This window comes from Anas platyrhynchos, chromosome 6 (genome assembly GCF_047663525.1).
Source record: "Anas platyrhynchos isolate ZD024472 breed Pekin duck chromosome 6, IASCAAS_PekinDuck_T2T, whole genome shotgun sequence".
Taxonomy (NCBI): Eukaryota; Metazoa; Chordata; class Aves; order Anseriformes; family Anatidae; genus Anas; species Anas platyrhynchos.
Window position 1 is genome coordinate 29597859 of NC_092592.1, and position 19366 is coordinate 29617224.

At 40.8% G+C, this 19366-nt stretch overlaps 1 protein-coding gene across 4 annotated transcripts in view; it reads left to right on the forward strand.

Annotated features, from left to right (window-relative positions):
• The window catches only part of SORCS3 (sortilin related VPS10 domain containing receptor 3), a 281108-nt gene extending 262574 nt beyond the window's left edge, over positions 1-18534 (forward strand). For all 4 annotated transcript variants that reach the window (XM_027460385.3, XM_027460387.3, XM_038181612.2 and 1 more), the window contains 7 exons: positions 1222-1345; positions 3737-3849; positions 5817-5948; positions 7777-7876; positions 9379-9484; positions 13551-13711; positions 14309-18534. In XM_027460385.3, coding sequence (XP_027316186.1) covers positions 1222-1345; positions 3737-3849; positions 5817-5948; positions 7777-7876; positions 9379-9484; positions 13551-13711; positions 14309-14373 — 801 coding nt within the window. In that variant the 3' untranslated portion in view covers positions 14374-18534. The remainder of the gene's footprint in view (positions 1-1221; positions 1346-3736; positions 3850-5816; positions 5949-7776; positions 7877-9378; positions 9485-13550; positions 13712-14308) is intronic.
• The last annotated feature ends 832 nt before the right edge of the window (positions 18535-19366 follow it).

Genomic DNA, 19366 nt, shown 5'->3' on the forward strand with positions numbered 1-19366 from the left:
AGTTTGCCAGCCTGGGCTATGCCAGTGGCAACTATGATTTGCCTATGAAAATGACATGTATGGCCACTGTTGTGACATGCACACAAATTAACAGTTCGAGGAGATGAAGTGTGAGAGCTAGATGGCTTAGTTTATTTATATATTTATTTTTCTCTGGGAACAAACTGGCAGTTTGGTGAAGAAGCAATAGTAATGGTACAATGATTTTATCTGTGCTCTTAGACCTCTAAGTGCTTTTGCAATGGAGACTACTATCACTATTTCCATTTTAATGGTTTAATCCAATCCAAGAGACGTGTCTATAGACCAGCTGTCAGCTCAAAGGCACTATTAGGGCTAGACCTTTGGTTTTCAATACACAAATCTTTCCCTGAACATGGTGCACTTTTCTCGTCTAGATGTGTATCAGTGTAAGGGTTTTCTGTGCTAAGAGGAGAACTGTAGTGCTATCGAGGACATTTCTGTTTGAGAAGGTGCAGATAAAGTCAGCCTTCTCTGCCGTGGCTCTGAACTAGCTAAATACAAGGTCAACTTTACTCTGGAAGCCATCCAGCTACATTCAGACAGCAGCGTCTGTAGGTATTATGCCACGTTTTAAGCCTTGTTAACATGGCTTGCCAGCTTATAGTTGGAGCTAGCTTGAACTTTACAGGCTTGAAACCAAAACAGGACAGTATTTAGTGCCATTGCTGTCCTGAGCAGCACTGCTCTGAGATAGACACATGGATTTGCACTCGTAAGAGAGAGGGCTGATCCTGAATCTGAACTACATGGATTGAAGAAGCATCTTTGGTTTCTAGTCAAATGCTAGTTTGAGTTGGACCCTGTATTTTGCACAGCTGATAAAGCAACCATGCTGAGTTTGCATGCTCACGTACGTACGACACTGCATTCTGCAGCGTTAATTCTGCGGTTGCTGACTGTGCCTTACTGAAGTATTCACCATATAATGGGTTGCAATTCAGTGGAAGAATTTTTTCAGGCGGCATTTATTGAAGTGAGAGAAAGCTTTGCCTGTGGGATGTGAGTCTCACTGGGTGATGTTTGGGTCACATGCTTTTAGGCCATAGGAAGCCTTAGGACATGCAAGCTCTGAGCACAGTTTGTGTGTCAGCCAGGGGAGGATGGATACTGTGGCTTGGTGAATTATTCTGGTGTCTGTTTTGTCTGAGTTAACTGAACTCTGATTTTGATATTGCTATCTGTGTTTACCTCTTGCAGCCCCTCATCACCTTGGAAAGCAGCATCTCCTACGTCTTCGCTGTGGAGGGGATGAACACTGTCACTGTGCAAGTTGCTGCGGGCAACACCCTCATCCAAGACACCAAGGAGATCGCAGTGCACGGTACCCTCATCCTTTTACAACCAGACCTCAGGGAGCATCTAGAGTTGAAGAAAAGGCAGTTGTTGCTGAACCAAAATGAACTCTGAGCTCCCTAGTGCCTGGAGGGTCCTCTGAAGTCAAACATTTGTTAACGTGAAACAAAGTAGATCAGATTTGTCCTGATCACTAGATACAGAAGTGAACTGAATGGGGCAGATAGCTAAATCTGTAAACTCAGCACTCTAGTAAAGTGTCTGGCATCTCCTTTGCCCATCAGCTTGCTTACTGGGAACTCACAAAATAAAATCCACTTAGGGTTGTAGCCAGAGTGCCTTCCCGTTGCTTCCTAGCTGTGGAAAGAAGCAGGCATGGTGCAACATTAAGGCAGCCTGAATACAGCTGATATTTCTCTTTATACAGTAACTGTATAAAAGAGAAGGGTCTGGAAGACATGGGGTAGAAATGTCTCTGTGGCTGGTATCTCTGTGTATCTTCCATATCACAGCTGGATATTTGAGTGTGTTTAATGGACTTCCCAGTGGGTAATGTTTGTGCCATATCTGTACATCAAAGGCTCCCCAAAGCATTCTTTAACAGACCACAGCGCTATCCTAGTTTGGGGCTCAATAAAGCCTGAGTGGAAGGGTGCTCTCAGCAGTTCTGGACAGGACTTTGAGATTTCACCAGAGAATAATTTCTTCCTGGGCTTGTCTTTGTTTTCCTTACCCAGTTTCTGGCATCCAGCATTTCAGAGCAAGCTTTTCTTTGGACAGCAAGTTTTATTGAGAAGCCTGTGCTTCAAATAACTGAGGTTGCACTGTGTGGTTGAACTGTGTGTGTCTTGTTTCTGTAATTAAAGATAGATAAATGTGCCACTGGTGACTGGAATGCTGTATGTTCACATTTAACAACCAGCTAAATAGATATTTATTGATTGCCTGGCTGTGAAATGCAATGGGTTTTAATAATTTGTTGATACGATGCAGTAATACCCAAGCTCACTATTAACAAATATAAGTAACCCTCTACTTGATCGTTTTGGGCATTGCAAGATGCAGTGTTAAGGTCTGGGAAACTTCCAGCTTTCCACTAGGTTCTGGAATAAACCTGAATTAAACGCATTTAAGATGGGTCCCATAGGTGATCTTGATCTTTGTATTTGTGATGTAAAGGTCTCAGTAGGTCCCATAGAGTGTTTTTAAACATCCTGTAATTTTTATTTTTTTTTTGCTTTTTTTTTTTTTTTCTGTAAAAGATCCAAAGTTTGGGACTTTACCACAGAGGAATTAATCTAGTTGGAACATCCAAATCGTTCTATGTGGCACCATGCTGCAGACTGAGCTGGTCTAAAGGGCAAGTCAGTCCAGACCCCAGATCTGGTGATCAGTTCAAGTCTGAATACAGAAGGAGAGACAATTTTGGTAAACACCTGCTCTGGGCAATTTGGATTACCAATCCTAATCAGTGTCCTCTGTTAAACTGTTATGGCTCTGGGCAGGAGTATGGCTTTGCAATGTTAGCAGTGGAGGAGATTTATTCAGGGTCATCTCAAATTGTGGCTAACAGCACAGAATTTAGTCAAAAAGTAAATTGGCCATGGTACTGAGGGTTCTGACTTTTGAACCCTCAAGTCAAAGCATATAAAATGTCAGGGTCTGGTTTAGCCTTCGGAACATGAGAGAGTTTACCTGCTTTATTTGTCATAAGTATTCTAGGCTTGGACTCTAGTGACACCAGAGTGGAGAGGTAGAAATGGAGAAAATTTGATATTGGTCTGTATTTGAAGTCTAGGAAGTTTTTCTTCCTCCCTGCAATCAGTCAATTAGGAAGTAATTTCAAAGTGTTTCATGAATAGCCACTGCTTGATTAGCCTGTCATTAGCACCACTGGGCTCTGATTTGTTGGGGTATTAACCACTCATGGCTTCCCTCCAGGAGAGCAAACAGATAATGCTTGCTTTTGAAAACATATTACTTACAGTAAGTGTTTTCTCTGCAGACCACAGTGCATGTAATTGCACAGACCTTCCAAATTTCAGGCAGATGCCATCTTGTTTATTGGTCAACTAACTTCCTTGTAAATGGAATCTGATGAAGTTAAGTGGCAAAATTGCTAGGCCTGAAACCTTTGTGAAGAGAAGGCATCTTCTCACCTCTCTCATTCTTGTTTCCATTTCTTCTGGGAAAAGCCACAAGTTGGCATTAGGGCAAAACATCCTTTATAAGAATATTATTCATTGCAAGTTTTCTGTCCTGCTTAGTGTTAGCCAGACCTTTTTCTTCCTTCATCCTTTAATATCTCTTTTGTTTTAAGCTGCTTTAATCATGCTTCAGTTGACTTCCTTTCAGTTTACTTCCACACCCTGAGCACTGCCTGTTTAATTTTCTCATCAATACTGTTTTTCTATTGCAGAATATTTCCAGTCTCAACTCCTGTCATTTTCTCCTAACTTGGACTACCATAACCCTGACATCCCTGAATGGAGACAAGACATTGGCAAAGTCATCAGAAGAGCTCTAGCACAGGTGAGCTTCCTCTTCTGCTGCCCAAACATTGCTTAGGCTGTTAAAGCATGCAGACTTTTTCAGCGTGCTAGCTTAGAAGAGTGGGAAGAACAGCAGTAATGAAGTTATCATTTTAAATTGACTGCTGCTTAATATTCTGAGTATTTTTACAGAGGGAAACTATTCAGGGAATTCTGTGAAAATATTGTAATTACTTTTATTAATGTTTCTGTGGCATTTTTCAGCTTTTAATATCCCTGAGGACTTTACAAATTCCTGATTGTAATAGCATCACTATTACTCTTATTTGCCAAATTGATGTTACAGGGTCTGTTGTTTTCTGTTCCAAGCATTTGGGTAGTGTTCCTGTGTCCTGTTCAACAGCTGCTCCACTCTGTCCCAGAAGACAGATACTGTAATAATGTTAGATGCATGAGAGAGATACTTTTACTTATTCTGGATATTCGGTCTTAAATTTTGTGTTAAATTATTGTCTTTAAAAAAATTGCCTTAAATTTTGTCTTAAATTTTTTGTTTTTAAATTTAAATCTTACTTCTTAGTGTAGCAACTTGAGAATCTTATAAAGCTCTACTCCATTTCCAACTGGGGCAGAAAATGAAGATTCAGAGGGGAAAATAAACTCACCTTTTAAAACAAAGGACAAAGAGAAGCTTCTGCGGTGTAAGATACTGAATCTTCCTTTGGGATTAATTAGAATATGTAAATTAGCACTCAGATTCTTGCAGGAAAGGGGACAGAATAATCTATGATATTAAATAGCTAGGGACTTTGGTTTTGTGTGAAATCAAGAGACGGATTTAAGTGAGGTTTTGTGATTTTTACTTTCTGCCAAAATATATCTTGTGTGTTTTTTTTCTTCAGCTACAGCTGTTCTTAGAAATGGAGGCTGATTATTTTTACGAGGAAAGCGCATTCCTGCTCAGCTTTTCTCATCCACATCCCACTCAAAATTCACAGTTTGTGAGAGCTTCCTTGATTGTTTTTCCATCCTGAGAAAACACTTAGTTCATCTGTTTAAACTGGTCTTCCCTTTTATTGTATTCAGAGTCAAGTGTGTAGAAAAAATAAATTTTGTTGTATCAATGAATGGACAACATCAGAAAGCATATAGAAATGCTTGTCTGTATATCCTTTTGGGACTGGTTGCAGCCTGTGGTATATGCTTATAGGACAGATCATCAGGAATAGGGGCTGCCCCATCAATATGTTTCAGTTCAGGAACGAGCCCAAGGAGCTTGAGTTGGAGTTAGGACCAGGTGGTTTATTGGGTTAGTCTCATATAGCAGAGAGTTTCTGAGGGAGGAGAAGCTTCCTGCTGTGCTGAGGATGCTCAGCTTGGTTTTGGGAAGTAAAACCAGAGGGCAGTAACTTTATTAGGCAGGTCATGATAAAGACAGCAGTGAGAGTCAGGCATGGAGCGTGAATCTTGGTTCAGCAAGCTGAGCAGCTTCCTTCTGATCAGCTCTATCATTAAAAAAAAAGAAAAAAAAAGCTTCCCAATGGAGACATGAAGAAATACGTTGCATACGGAATGTGTGGATCTCCATAACCTGGTATTAGCAGGTGTTTGTAGGTAATTTTCTTCATACGTTGCCATTAGTTGCACACTTACTAGTGGTTGCTCTGAGTTAGGCTCTCTGGATCTGACTTTGGGTCATTCCTTTGTGGTGAGGACTTAATGGAAAATTCAGACCTGGAGACATCCTAAGTTTGGACTTTGAACTCTGGGTTGAGGTCCTTGAGCCCAGGGATGTTGTCAACCCTATGTTTACTTCTAGAAATGAAATTGTGTACCATTAGCAGAACTTCTATTTCAAGACACACTAAATGGGCAAAGCAGTTCATCAGGGCCACAACATTTATGGAAGAACTCCCAAATAATTTGGCAGGAGCAGTTTCCATAGCGCATGGAAACATCAGTAACATAAGAGCAGCCAGAGACTTCCTTTTTACGTTTTTTTTTTAGGTGACTGGTATCCCTGATGAACAGATCTTGGTAGCTGTATTTCCTGGGCTGCCTACTTCTGCTGAACTCTTCATACTGCCCCGTAAAAATACAACAGAGATGAGGAAAAGCAGTGAGGCTGATCTGGAGCAGGTAAGGAAAGGATTCACAGACCATTAATTCCCATCATACCATTTGCAGATGCATCCCTCAACCTTTGTAGCATTGGAAATGACTTGCAGTCACTGTGATGGAACTGGGTGCATCTGGGACTGTGGCAGTGTATTTATGTCATTAAAGAGAATGACTTTTACAGGGAAAATTGGCTTTCCAAGCACCTCACTGAGATATATCACAGTCTACCAGCAGTGGTTCTTCTTAGATCGGTGGTGTGTCCTCATTACAGCAGCTATGGCCAAAGAAACCTTAAATGCATACTCCCTTCACTCCCTGGAGGAATGCTAATAGACAGAGGCCAAAGCAGCAAGATAATATACTGAGGCTTACTGAAATAAATCAAGTTCTTCAGTTTGTATATTGCTGAAACAAGACCCTTTTTTTTTCTGCAGCAGCGAATGGCATGTGCAAACTATATTTGGAAGTTACAATATCCATCCATTTAGATAAATAGGTAATTACAGTGATGAATAGCTACAGTGATATGCAGGCAAGGGAAGAGCTAGGAACAACAACACTAGTCTGCTGGAGCTTTTTATGCTAGAATTACCAAGTGATTAAATCAGGTCTATGAAGGCAAAGGAGTGAAGTACTGCTGGAAAAGTTGCTTGGCTATAGCTTATGGTCTTATATGCACCATTTCTACTTTGTGGAAGCTATGTGTGAGCCCATCTCAATGCACCTTCTGTGATCAAACATTGAATAATTCAAAGGATTCATGAATTCTGTGGAAGATGCTGTCACCCACTGAGCAGAGTCAGCCCCTTTAGAGCAGTACATTTGTCTTAGAAAGCTAGCAAAGCTTCACTCTTATATTCATGTTGTTAAGTGTGCAGAGGAGATGCATGGCAGAGGGAAAGTTCAAAAGGCTATTTGGAGAGATTTTCTTGGAATCATTTATGTCCTGTTCAGTAGGACCTACCCATATTAGAATTCTCCATGAATGCAAGGTTGTAAAAATGTTTCATATATCAGTATTATGTAGATATCTCAGATTGGGTTTCTGACCTAGTTGACCCTGAACTGAAGCTCTAGTGCTCTAACTTTATTTAAAAGCCTACTCACTCGTACTTTGGAACCAATTGATAGCTCCTGCTTGAAGAGCTCTGCTCTGGCCATCAAAACTATTCTGTAGAGACCATGCATTAACAAGCTCAGGCTCCAGTATACGTTAAGTATATGCTGCAAGGCAACAAAATAATACATCATAGGTAGGTTGCTGAGCCATGAGTAACCTCCACTGCAATGGCCCTCATCTAAATGAAGGAGAAATATTAAAAGTTTGACATTAACCTTCAAAACTGGATTTATAGCATCCCCAACAATCTATTTAAACAGGATCAAGTCTGGGGTTGTCCTGAATGTGGGTGAGTTAAGAGATGTTACTAGGCTGGACCACCCATCTCGGTTCCATCATTCACTAATGAAAAGCCTATGTCTCAGTGATTTCCAGGTGCATTAGCTCAAATTCACATGAATTTGGGTGAAAAGATCCTTATTTCTCTTCCACTACCCGTTCTCTCCCCTGCCCTGTATTTCCAGAAGGATATACAAGTCTCAAAAATGTCTGTCCTGTAGGGAGATTTGCATTCAGTAACATTCAGTTCTGTCTGAAGCACATATACAAGTTTCTCTTCACTTCTGCAGTCTTCTCACTTCCTTTCTCTTCCCTGCTTTCTTCCACCTCTTCCTGAAGCTAATAAGATGTTAGTCACCATTCATAGACTACATAAATTCCTGAACATTCTCCAGAGCCTGCTCTTTTGCATATTGTAACTGTTTGTATCTCTTATTATTTCTACAGGTTGTTGAAATCCTTTTTAATGCTCTCAACCAAAACCTGGTCCAGTTTGAACTGAAGCCTGGTGTTGAAGTCATTGTGTATGTCACTCAGTTAACATTAGGTGAGTGAGGAGTAAAAGGTGTAGCTGTGGATCTTTTGAGGACTCATACAGCTCCAGAAGGATGAGTCTACATCAGAGCACACACAATTAGGTATATGCTAGTAGGATATTTAGGATTAGTCATCTCAAGACAATGTCTGTGGCAAAAGAAGGAAGTGTTGAAAACAGAATTCAGCAGTGACATCTTCATGCACCAGTTTGTGCAAGTATTAAAAGTTCCATTTAGGAGTTTCCTGTAGATTTTAATTAACTAATACAGTGATGTTTTTCAGGTGTTTTAGAACATTAGGTGGAAGATCTTCTGTTAAACTCTTACTGGGCACCTGTAGAATTAATTGGGAGTATTCTTACTAACTTTCATGGATATTGGATCAAATCCTTATTGCAGAGAGGGATTGTTAATGTTATGGTGAGCCAAGAAGATTTATGTGGGCACCATACTCACAAAAACATCTAGGCCTGAATATTGACTTCTACAAATTAGAGCTTCTTTAAAGTTCAGTGTTACACATCTCAATTTTCACATACTAATGAATAATTACTTCAAGTTGCATCGCTCCCTGTGCTTTAGACCACTCTAGTGTGAAGCTCTCAGCTGCAGCTGAGAATTTTGGCCAGCCTAGAGTGAAACTCTCAGTTATTGCTGAGACAGTGATGGCTACAAGGAAAAAAAGAAAAAAGAAAAAGAAGGAACCAGATACTTATGCAAAATGAGAAGTGTTCAGATGCTACTTACAAACATTTGAACATCATTAGGGACTTCTCATCAGACACTTGATTCTCAGCACAGTGCTCAGTCCATTAAGATTGTCTGCTCCAAAGAGCTGTAAAAATAGCTGCACAAACAAGGTATCATTATACACTTTATTTACACCACCAAAAATGCCGAGGAAGGATGGATCAAAACTCCAAGATGTTATAACATAGTATGTGCTTGGGTCCAGGATTATTGCTTTGGGCTCCTCTCCGTTATGAAAACCAACTTGATTAGAAAGTCATGGACAGGTCTGCAAAGTCCAAAAGAAGGACAAGCTTTGAGGCTTCTCAAAAGACCAGGACACTTTCACACGTGAGAGAGACATGTCTGTGAAAGATGGGAGTCACACTGTTCATGGGCACTATGAGATTTCTTCTCCAGAGTAGAATAGATATGCATTAAGCCACACTTCATGAATTTAATTTCCACTCCAGTCCCTGGAAAAGCCTAAAAAGAAAAGGCCAGAATGTTAATACAGGAATGATTGGCCATTCAGATGAGCACGGCTTGCTGTGCCTTTTCACTAGGAGATGTTACTGCACTGTCTTGAAAAAGGAGCCTGGCTTTCAAAGGACACAAGAGTCAATTAATTTCCTACTGATTGGTCTTGCTGAAAACAGCATGCACCATGCAGTGGTGATAATAAAGCAGATGTGGCAAAGACAGGGTTGAGCTCAATTCTCTGGTAGTCATGTGTTCCCTAAGAATATCTTGCAAATGTAATTCTATGCCTTTCCTCCTGCAGCACCCCTTGTTGATTCCAGCACGGGTCACAGCAGTTCGGCGATGCTGATGTTGTTGTCTGTGGTGTTTGTAGGCTTGGCTGTTTTTTTAATCTACAAATTCAAGAGGTAAGTTGAGAATCTGTGGAGGATGAGGGAGGAGAGAGTGGATGGTTTACAGGAAATTTAGGCAGAGTATAGTGCCTGGATTGCAGGTGTAGAGTGAGGTATACTGTCCTAAGGCTTAGACCAGTATAGCTCTGTATTTCTCGGAGAGGAGTTTAAGTCCTGCCTTTCTACCACATTGCTCTGAAAGTTCACCAAGAGCTCAGAAATCAAGCTGTGACCTGCTTCAACAGATTGTTTGAACCACTGACCAGAATTTGGAACAAACCATGTGTGCTCACTGAGTACTGAGCAACACAATTCAAACCTAGTCAAAAAAAAAAAAAAAAAAAAGATCAATATCTTCATACAGTCTATATCCATCTTGCCAACTGCCTTAGTGTAGTAGGATCTCATTTGTATCTTGCAAAGTGAATAGCTTAGTCATGCAGGGGAATAGGTGTCATTATGTTAAGAGAAGGAAACTTGATGCCAGAAATGTTTGTGTTAAGCATCAAATGGCTTTGTGAGGGAATCTGTGCTGAGATTTTCTTTGCTAGTTGTTAATACAAACCTTTTGCTTTTGGGCAGTAAGCAGGATATGTGCTCGCCCATGGCACTTTGCTGCTGCAAGCTATCAAACACAATATGGGGTAAGAATATCCTGTTAGCTGAAGGGCTACCTCATAAGAATATATTTTAGACAGGTGGAGCTTCTTAGCAGGAACTTTGTATTCAGTACAGTACTCACTGTGTTAAATGGTCTGTGTACCCAGATCCTGCCTTGTGACAAAATATTGTATTAGAAACATAAAAATAAAAATCTGGACATCAATAGTTTGTAAACCCCCAAACTGGGAAGCTAGAGTTTTCCTGTCTAAATTCCAACAATATGTTTCTCTCTCCAGCTTTTCTACAGTTCCAGGTAAGGCTAGTGCTGTAATACTGTTAATAGGATGCAAAAACTAAACATGGAATGACAGGCATGTGTCCTACCCTCCAGGTCTAAAGCTGCCCTGTTTTCTGAGCTCTTACATTAACCCTTGTCTAAGTCTGTGCACATCAGGATCTGTTACCAAACTCCTGCTGACTTTAGTGGACCAGGACGATTTCCCGAGAATCCATGTATGAGAATCTGCTGAGGTGCAGATTTCCAGGTCTTCAGCCTGTCCTGCTTGTTGTAATCACCAATCCCCTCTCTGTTTCTGTGAGGTGGAATAGAGTTTCTGTGTCCCATTCCCCTGGAGATTTTGTGTAAGGCATTGATGCAATAATGTGCCAGGAGGCAGCTGACGATTTCTCTGACTCCTAGATATAGGATGAGGAAGGCAATGAAATCTCTCTGAGAGATGTGTCAAGATCTATGTACATCCATTTGTAAGGTGCGTTTTCATTTTTGTCTTAGTGAGATAGTTTCTCAGGTTTGGGCTAATGTCTTTGGATCTATGATCAGGGATCAGTCAACAAGAAGAAGGATCTGCATATTTTGACTGCTGTCGAGTGGTATGGAACATGGTAATCCACTTTGCATTGGCAGGCTCCAGGTCCTGTTATGCTACTGCAGCTCATGAAACAAACTCTCATACCACTTATGTGACCCGAGACTTATTGAAACCTTGAGCACAGCATCCATCAGCTTTATGCTGTGCTCCATGGCAGGGAAGAACATGTCTTTTAAAGATCTGTCTGAAAATGCAATGCATTACAAACTGGAGGGGGGAACAAGGCAGTGCGGGGTGGGAGGGAAGAAATGGTTAAAGCTCGAGTTTTTAGGAAAGTCAGATACTTTAGGAAAGACAGACACTCTGGAGTGTCTGTCCTCAGGTTGATTTTTCAGGACAGAAAGCAACTATTTCAGCTCAGTGAGAGCATTCAACAGTTCTTAATGGAAGGTTGTAAGGGGTTGAAAACAAAAGCTTCCCTCTTGTTCTCAGTGATGCAGAGGTCCATTAGCAATATGTACTTTTCTGATGAACGGTTATCCTGGCCTGAATACAGAACTGCTGCTTACAGGAAAAGGTTGTGGGGAGAGCGCAGGCCTACATGAATTTTTAATTCAATAAATTTATAGAATTGATGCTTTGCTGGTTTGCACACAAGCTCCTTATTATGAGCCCATCGAGTTATAAACTCAGCGGGTATGTTAAACACTGCTGCCAGAGAGATGCTTGTTGAGGAGGTCTGGGTGGAAAAGGAAGGGGGGAGAAAGCTGAGGAAATCAGCTGTAAATAGGTTGTTCCTTCCCTGGGAGGATGAGTGTATAGCAGGTCAATGCTGTTTGTGTATACGTGGGGGATAATAGTGTGGTAATTGGTGGAAAGTTGTGAGCACCTGTCTGCTGGGAGGCACAACAGGATTCAGTGTGTGTGTCTGCATGCATGTGTGTGCACCTGGCTCAGTTTCTCTTTTCCCCTAAGTCTCTGTAGTACCTGAAAGCTCTCTGCCTCATAACTCCAAAGATCTTTCCTCACCTTTCTTCTCAAATCTCAGAAGACTGTCACTCTCCCATTGCATTGTTTGGGAGCAAAATGGAGTCTTCCACCATTTCTAGGCATGTTCTCATGTCCACGTCTCCACTCACCTCTGGATGTATTCTTGGCACTTGAACCCTTTGTGGATCTTGTTACTTTCTTCATCTGTTTTCTTTAGCATTTTGGGTGGGGGAACTTAGGGGTGGAAGAGTTCCTCTCTCCATGGCTGCATTATTTGTAGAGAGGTACTGGTGAGTCACAAAAAAATTGTAGTTAGTCCTTTTCCTGACCAAACCACGTGTTTCACAACCATTAAATGCAATGTGTGAATTCCCTGTGTAGTAATGATGTCTTCTAGTGAACTGTAAGGCATGTCTGAAAGTTAGAAAGATGGAGGGTAGAAGAAAAGGAGAAGAACATGAGATTTGTTAACTAAACATCCCCAATATGTCCTGACTTGCTGCTGGTTGAGAACAGAATGCCAAATCAAGCCAATAGTGCAAGTTATATAAGCCCAGAACTTGACTGGAGTAAAATCAGTATAGGTCTATAAAACTGATGGAAGTTCTGAGACATCTTGTGTCTCTCTCCTGTGTGGTTTAATGAACAGATAAAATCCTTGAATTTCCCTTATTTATGTGTTGTGGTATGCATGGCTCAGAGCCCTTCTAAGGACATTAGACAAAAACATTTGGCCCCCTTCCAACAGGCCACTGAACACAGATAACTGTAGCACCCCCCAAGATGCTTAAGACATTACTTTTCAGTTCTCTTATTTTAAACTTGCATTCCTTCAGGGATTATGCCTGGAGGCTTATCTAACTATCTGTCTAACTGTCTAACTGTCTGACTTGCAAGGATATCATTCCAGCAGTCCAAGTTAACTTCTTTTGGAAGAAGGAAAAAAGAAATAATGCTTCCACTTTCTCGGTTTCATGAACAGCAAGGGAAAATAAGTCCCTACAAACTTGCGTGATCCTTAGCATGGTGAACTGTGTTTTGCAATGAAATGGTAACAAATAGAGTTTTCATAGCTTTTATGAGGTTCAAGTCCTTTCTGTCCTCTGAGGCAGGGCCAATTCTTTATAACTCATTCTGATGTGGCAGTTTCTACTGTGTCAGTGTGGGCCTGTCAATAGAAACAAACCTAGCAATTTTTTCTCAGTTAATAGTAGTGCTCAAATTGATTTTTACTTTTGGTTTCCAATGCACCGCTGATCATATAATAAATACTGAGAGAGTTGGCAATTGCAACTGATTGAACTTAGTTGATTGTTGCTGTCTGACTTGGGGGTATGGTGTAAACTGTGTGCACGTCTTCTCATTTAAAAGGGAAGGGCCAGAGCATTTAGGTTTACTGCTGGAGGCACAGGGTAGGAAGGTAGTGGCCTAAAACTTTTGGGGTAGCTTTAGGCTGATGTTATTAGTGGATGCTAATGGCACACTCAGAGCTGAATGTCCCTGTGGTGCTTTCACCAGCCTGAGAGATGATGCTACTCTACATTACTGCCAGTGCTGCATTTCGGGGATTGGTTTCATTTTAATCGGTCTGATTAATCAGTGACATGCCAAGGATCCCTTGGCAAAATATAACCTCAAATATTTTCTTTCCTGCACAGGAAAATCCCTTGGATTAATATCTATGCCCAAGTTCAGCATGACAAGGAGCAAGAAATGATTGGCTCTGTCAGCCAAAGTGAAAATGCCCCCAAAATCACTCTGAGTGAGTTCACAGACCCCGAGGAGCTGATGGACAAAGAACTGGACACGCGAGTGATGGGTGAGGCACAGCCCTTGGCTTGGGCTTGTTTCATGTTATGGGTGAGGATGTTTGTCAGTGAGGTGTTAGGTGAGGCAGTGACTGTGACCATAGGTACAGGCAGATACTGAGATAGGGGCAAAGTCTCCCTGCAACAGAACAACAGGGAATTTTACCTATGATTTTCCAGCCTTTATCCCAATGCTGTATGACCAGGGTAGGAGACTGGAAACAATAACAGGAATATAGGAGTGAGTTAGAAAAAGCTGTGACTCACACCTTGGTCTATTCATGACCCTGTCTTTCCTTTGGAAGGCTCCCAAATTCTCTGAACCCTCAGAAGAATCAACTAAGCCAAACTTACACCATTGGTGTGCTATCATTACAAGGGGATATGTCACCAATGGCTCAATGAGTTTACTGGTGGCCAACAGAGCTGTAATAACAGCTTTTCTGTATGCTCTATGCTTATTGCAAATGCAACACAGGGTGTATTACTTTTAAGCACCTTTTCTGTCTATACACTTACACAAACACATCCTAAGAAGGAGTAAGAAGCAGTATAGATCAAACTGTTGAAGGCAGTGCACTGACTCTTCTCCATTTTCCCCTCCACAGGAAGCATCTCAACAATTGCCAACAGTGAAAGCACAAAGGAAATCCCCAACTGCACTAGTGTTTAATACTGAGAGTCCTCTTGGTCTACAACATTTCTGAATTTTTATTTGTAATTATTATTGTTATAATTATTATTATTATTATGAAAAGAGAGAGTTATATGTCATTATTATCATTTGGGAGGGGATGGGGTGGGCTTTTTCTGTTTACCAGGGCTGCATTCATAAATAACGAGGGTTCTTCATATTTAGGAAATACTTGTCAGGTTAGGAATAAAGAGCAAAGAATAAGTGAAGTGTGTGCTGGAATTTGAATACCAGACTCCTGTTAAATACAGAATGGGAATTAAGTATTAAAGTACAATTGGCAGATATGATACAGAAGGCAAGATAAATATAAGTAAATGGTCCCTTTTCAGCCCCTTTTGTGAATCATGAATCAGCTATTTCATCCTGCCAGAAGGCCCAGGCTAAGCTGTGGGACCAGGCTCTGCAGCCTGCCAACAACCCTCACATTCCATTGATACACATGTCACAGCTTTTTGCAAGATCTCCTTTTTTAATTGCTTTTAATTTCAGTCACCCTCTGGCATTGTTGACTGCTGAGAAAGGGGGAAAAAAACAGAGCAAACATACCCATCGGTGTTCCTTGGATTGTGGATTGGCTGGAAGGGACAGCACCGCAAGCAATGAAGAGGCATGTTTGAGTTTATGAATGCAGCCCGAACCCCGTGCATGTGAATAGCGAGGATGCCGAAGGCCTACTGTAGATAATTACAATGTACATAGCTTTTTATTTCTTGGGAAATAATTTAATGTTTAGTAAAAGAAGATATGTTTAAAACAAAACCTGAACCACACACACACATGCACGCACACACACACACGCCAGCCAAACAGGGACCGTGGTGAGCACTTGAATCACACTTTGGTTCCAAGTGTGTTCCAGTTGTCTGTCCTATTTCAATCTTACACTGCTGTGTGTAAACAGCACGGTTTATTTCTCTGTGTATAACTGCAAGCCTTTTTTTATTTTTATTAATGTGTATCATAATTTCCTATGAAGGAGCAGAAAAAGATTTTATCTGGATGGACTATGAGTCTTTCACGAATATTTTAGTGATGTTCATCATCTATTCACCTCCATTGCTGTTGTTCACTTCTGAGAAGGATCTTGGTGATATCGGGAAAATAAGGAAAACAGAAAATTATCACAATCTCAATGTGCACAAATACCAGTGTGCTTGCAGTACCCAGTACAGCCTCAACTCGGCAGTGTGCCAGACTGCATTAGCTCCTTTCCCAGTGATACATCATACTTTTACCTGTTAAGCTGGTGAAGCATAAGAGTATTAGATTTTGGTTGAACATGATGCATGTGATTAAGGACTGTTCTTTGGAGAAGGGGATGCTTAGTCAGGCCTAAATAACTGAGCTAGGAAGGGTCTTGTGTGTGCTTTAGAATGGGTGTTTCCAGTTCTGGACAGAAATGCTAGTGGAGTAATTTTTGAATGTTGGGTTGGTAATTTCTGATACAAACAGGGAGGTTAATGGAAAAAAAATAGTGAAAAACTCCTTAGGAATCTTCCAGCACACCAAGTTGAGAATAGCCCCTAGGAGTGGGCAGGAGGTAGACTTGGTGGAGAGTTGCTTTTATCTATTTGTCCTGAATTGATGATGCTAAAAGCAGACCTTATTCTGCAGGGTGTTGAGCTATAAGACCTACTGGGAGTGGATGGAAGATTAGAGGCATGTTTGGGAAATGTTCTAGTGCTTGCATGGTGACAGTAGACAGAAATTAAGTCAGGTGACAATCTAGGTAGAGAATTCTCCCTTTAATATCTCTGGACTGAAATGAGAAGATGTCTAGGATTAAGGTGTTAACTTGCTACCTCTCTGTATCACAACATGCTGGCTGCAAACCAGCCTCAGCTACGTGTGTTCACTCTGAATAGGCTGGAAGATCTTTCAAAGGTTAGAATCCTGATGTGGCCTGAAAGGGGAGAAAAACTGTGGTTAAGTATTGTTTTGTGGAAAAACACAGAAGGTATTTCAGTGCTAAAATAGTAAAAAGCAAAACGTAGGGAAACACTGTTTTGTGGAAAGAATTAAAACTAAATATTCTCAGTTGTTCTGCTCCTCCATTTCAGTAAGGCTTGTGAGCCTTTTTTCTTGGTTTAAAGAAAATTATTTTCTGTTTCCTCCCTCACTTTTCTGCTCTAGTTTCTAATACAAGCTGAAGAGTGATGGCTGTGTTTTTCTCTTTAAACTTGAGTTTCCATCCATCACATGTACATAAACTGTTGTGTTACTGTCACTGTTCTTCTGAAACACCAAAGTAGTTTACAGTAATGGCCCACTCTGGTGATAACACTGTTAGTGCAAGGCCATAGCTTCCCATTTAGGCATAGATGGGAGGGATGTACATAAGCAATGGTCCTGTGGGCCTTGAGCTAAATTGTGGGCTGATCTCAGTCTTTGCTGATCGTTAGAATTTGAGGGACTGCTTTTGTGAGCTGCTGCAGAGGGCTGGATGAGAAATATTCATTATTTTCCATATTTTTATTTTCTAAACCAGGAAACAAAGTGAAAATGTTCACTGTTTCAAATGTTCTTTTTTTTTTTTTTTTTTTTTTTTTTTTCTCACAGAAATGATCTTATGTTGATTTTAAAAAGAAAGAAATGGGATTACAGTTTTTACAATTTAACAGTTTCTCCCTTTATACTCTTAAATATGCTAAAGTAATTCATAATGGATGGGAGGAAGCAAGAAGGAAAAAATTGGGAGTAAGCTACTGAAAAAATTAAAAATTGAAACATTTTCATCCCTCCTCCCCAAATTTTATCTCTGTGATGGCTGAGAAGTTTGGAGAAACATCAGTCCAGAAAGACATTTTCAATCTAAGATTACCCTAAGGTACTCAAAAGTAAACAAAAACCGTGGACCCAAAATTAGATGTCAAAAACCTTGCCTGGTTCTTGAGTTGACTCAAATTTTACCTTTACCTTTTACACTTTCTCGGTATCAGCACCTGTCAGGGGAGTTTCTTGCACTACTGCTTGAACGTGAGTGTGCTCCATGCATGTCTGGAAAGAGCATGGGACCATGTTTGCCAGATCATACCCCCTGAATTAGGGCAAAGCATGACTGATGGCAGCTGGGAAAACCTTGTGTTAGTGATTGAAAGCTGCTCCTTTAGGATGCTAGAAGGGTAGCTGAGTCTGCAGCTATCCAGGGGACTTCTGTAAGGTTTGGGTTAGGCAGCCAGTGCTAGCCACATTTTATTTGGAAGGTAGTGACCTGGGGCATTGGCACAGGCTGGAAAATTGTACATTTTTATTTGTATACTACATGATGGGGAACAGCAACCTGGGGATGTCATTTTTTTTTTCCCATTTTTTTCCTCCCTGCAAGTTTTACCCCTGAGGAAATGTAATGGAAGTCCTTGAAGCTGTAGATGATTATTTACCTTAGGGAGGAAGGAAAGAGGCAGTATGATAAGTAGAACATAAATAGCTCCCACAATAAGTTGTGTATAAAAACGAAAAGAAAGGGAGAGCAAGAGACTGGGTCAGTGGCCTCTATCACTGCCAGCCTTTCCCCCATGATAGATTCTGCCGTGTATTGACTGTAACATAGGAATAATGCATGAGACCAGGAGACTAGCTGCAGCTTATGATTGTATGTCTGTAAATCTGTTATGAACACCCAACAGATCCTCTACTTGGTTTAACCTGTGCTTAAGAACCCAACACTAAGCCTGGCAGGATTGGAAATGAGGCTAGAGAGACTGGGGACTGCAGAGTTTTCCAGTTAGAGTTGCTATTGATGAGAGCAGGCACAGGAGAACATGCATTTTCTTCTGGACTAAGCCTTGATGTAAGGGATGTGCAAAGATGTCCTGTTCTCCTCCCTTTTCCTTCAGTCAGTTCCTACACAGATTCCAGCATGTGCTGGTCTGAAAAAGCAAACCAGAATTCTCATATCCCTTCTGATGATGTTGGACAGTGCATTAAACCCAAACCACCACCATGGTTTTAAAGGATTAAATGAGGCAGACAATTGCAATACTTGTATTAAACACAGTAATACAAATGCATGAGTCATATATATACATATATATATATATACTGTTCTTGGTTTTATTGTTCCATTTGAATATTTCTACTGTAAAAAAGGCAGTGGTTTTGAAATTGTTGAAAATAAATGTATTTTTGTACATCAGAGTTACTCCTGGCTGCTCTTTCAGTCTTTGTTCTTCTCGAGTTTCCTTTTTGCTCTGTCCTCACTGGATTCCCCTTTCTGTATCTAGCCCTCCAACCCTGTATGTTGTTCAGGGTCATGCAAAACACAAGGAGGGTTAACAGAATAGTGTTATAAGGCAGGATTTTTTGAGGTAAAAGATAAAAAAAAAACTACCTCCTCTCTTTCGTTCTTACTGTTGCCCTCCAAAAATAATTATCTCCTTGCCTTTCCATCCCACGGGCTGATCCTCTTTGGAGCCTCGCAGGTAAATAGGCTGAGAGACCAACCTGCTTATGCAGTCAGGGCCCTGTAAATCCCAAACTCCCATCTAGCAGCCTTTAGTCTGGAAAATGCTGCAGAGTACCCATGCCAAATATATACATATATCAATCTGCTTTTACTCGTCGGCACAAGAGACTACTTAAAATGGAAAAAAGTAAGAGAGAACATGCAAGTATATCTGGATATTCATCAGCCATCTCCCTCCATGGGAATGCACACACACACAGACCCCTAAAGTACAGATTTCTGGTGTATGGGAGAGTTACTTGGGAAACATCTCTCCACTTCTGTCTCCTTCTTGCATTCTTTCCCTGGTGTCTACTACTGGTCACTTGTGGAAGTGAGACTAATGGGCCAAGTTTCTTCTCTGATGTGATGCAGCAAATGTTTTATGCATGTATTACACATGAATGTAAATTAATTCTGTTTATTCTCCCTTCTATAATTAACAACCAGTTGTTTCTGTTTTTCCTTTACGTTACTAAGCTGAAAAGGTCAGGCAACCGAGTGCTAGGGTGGCTATTTTGGAGA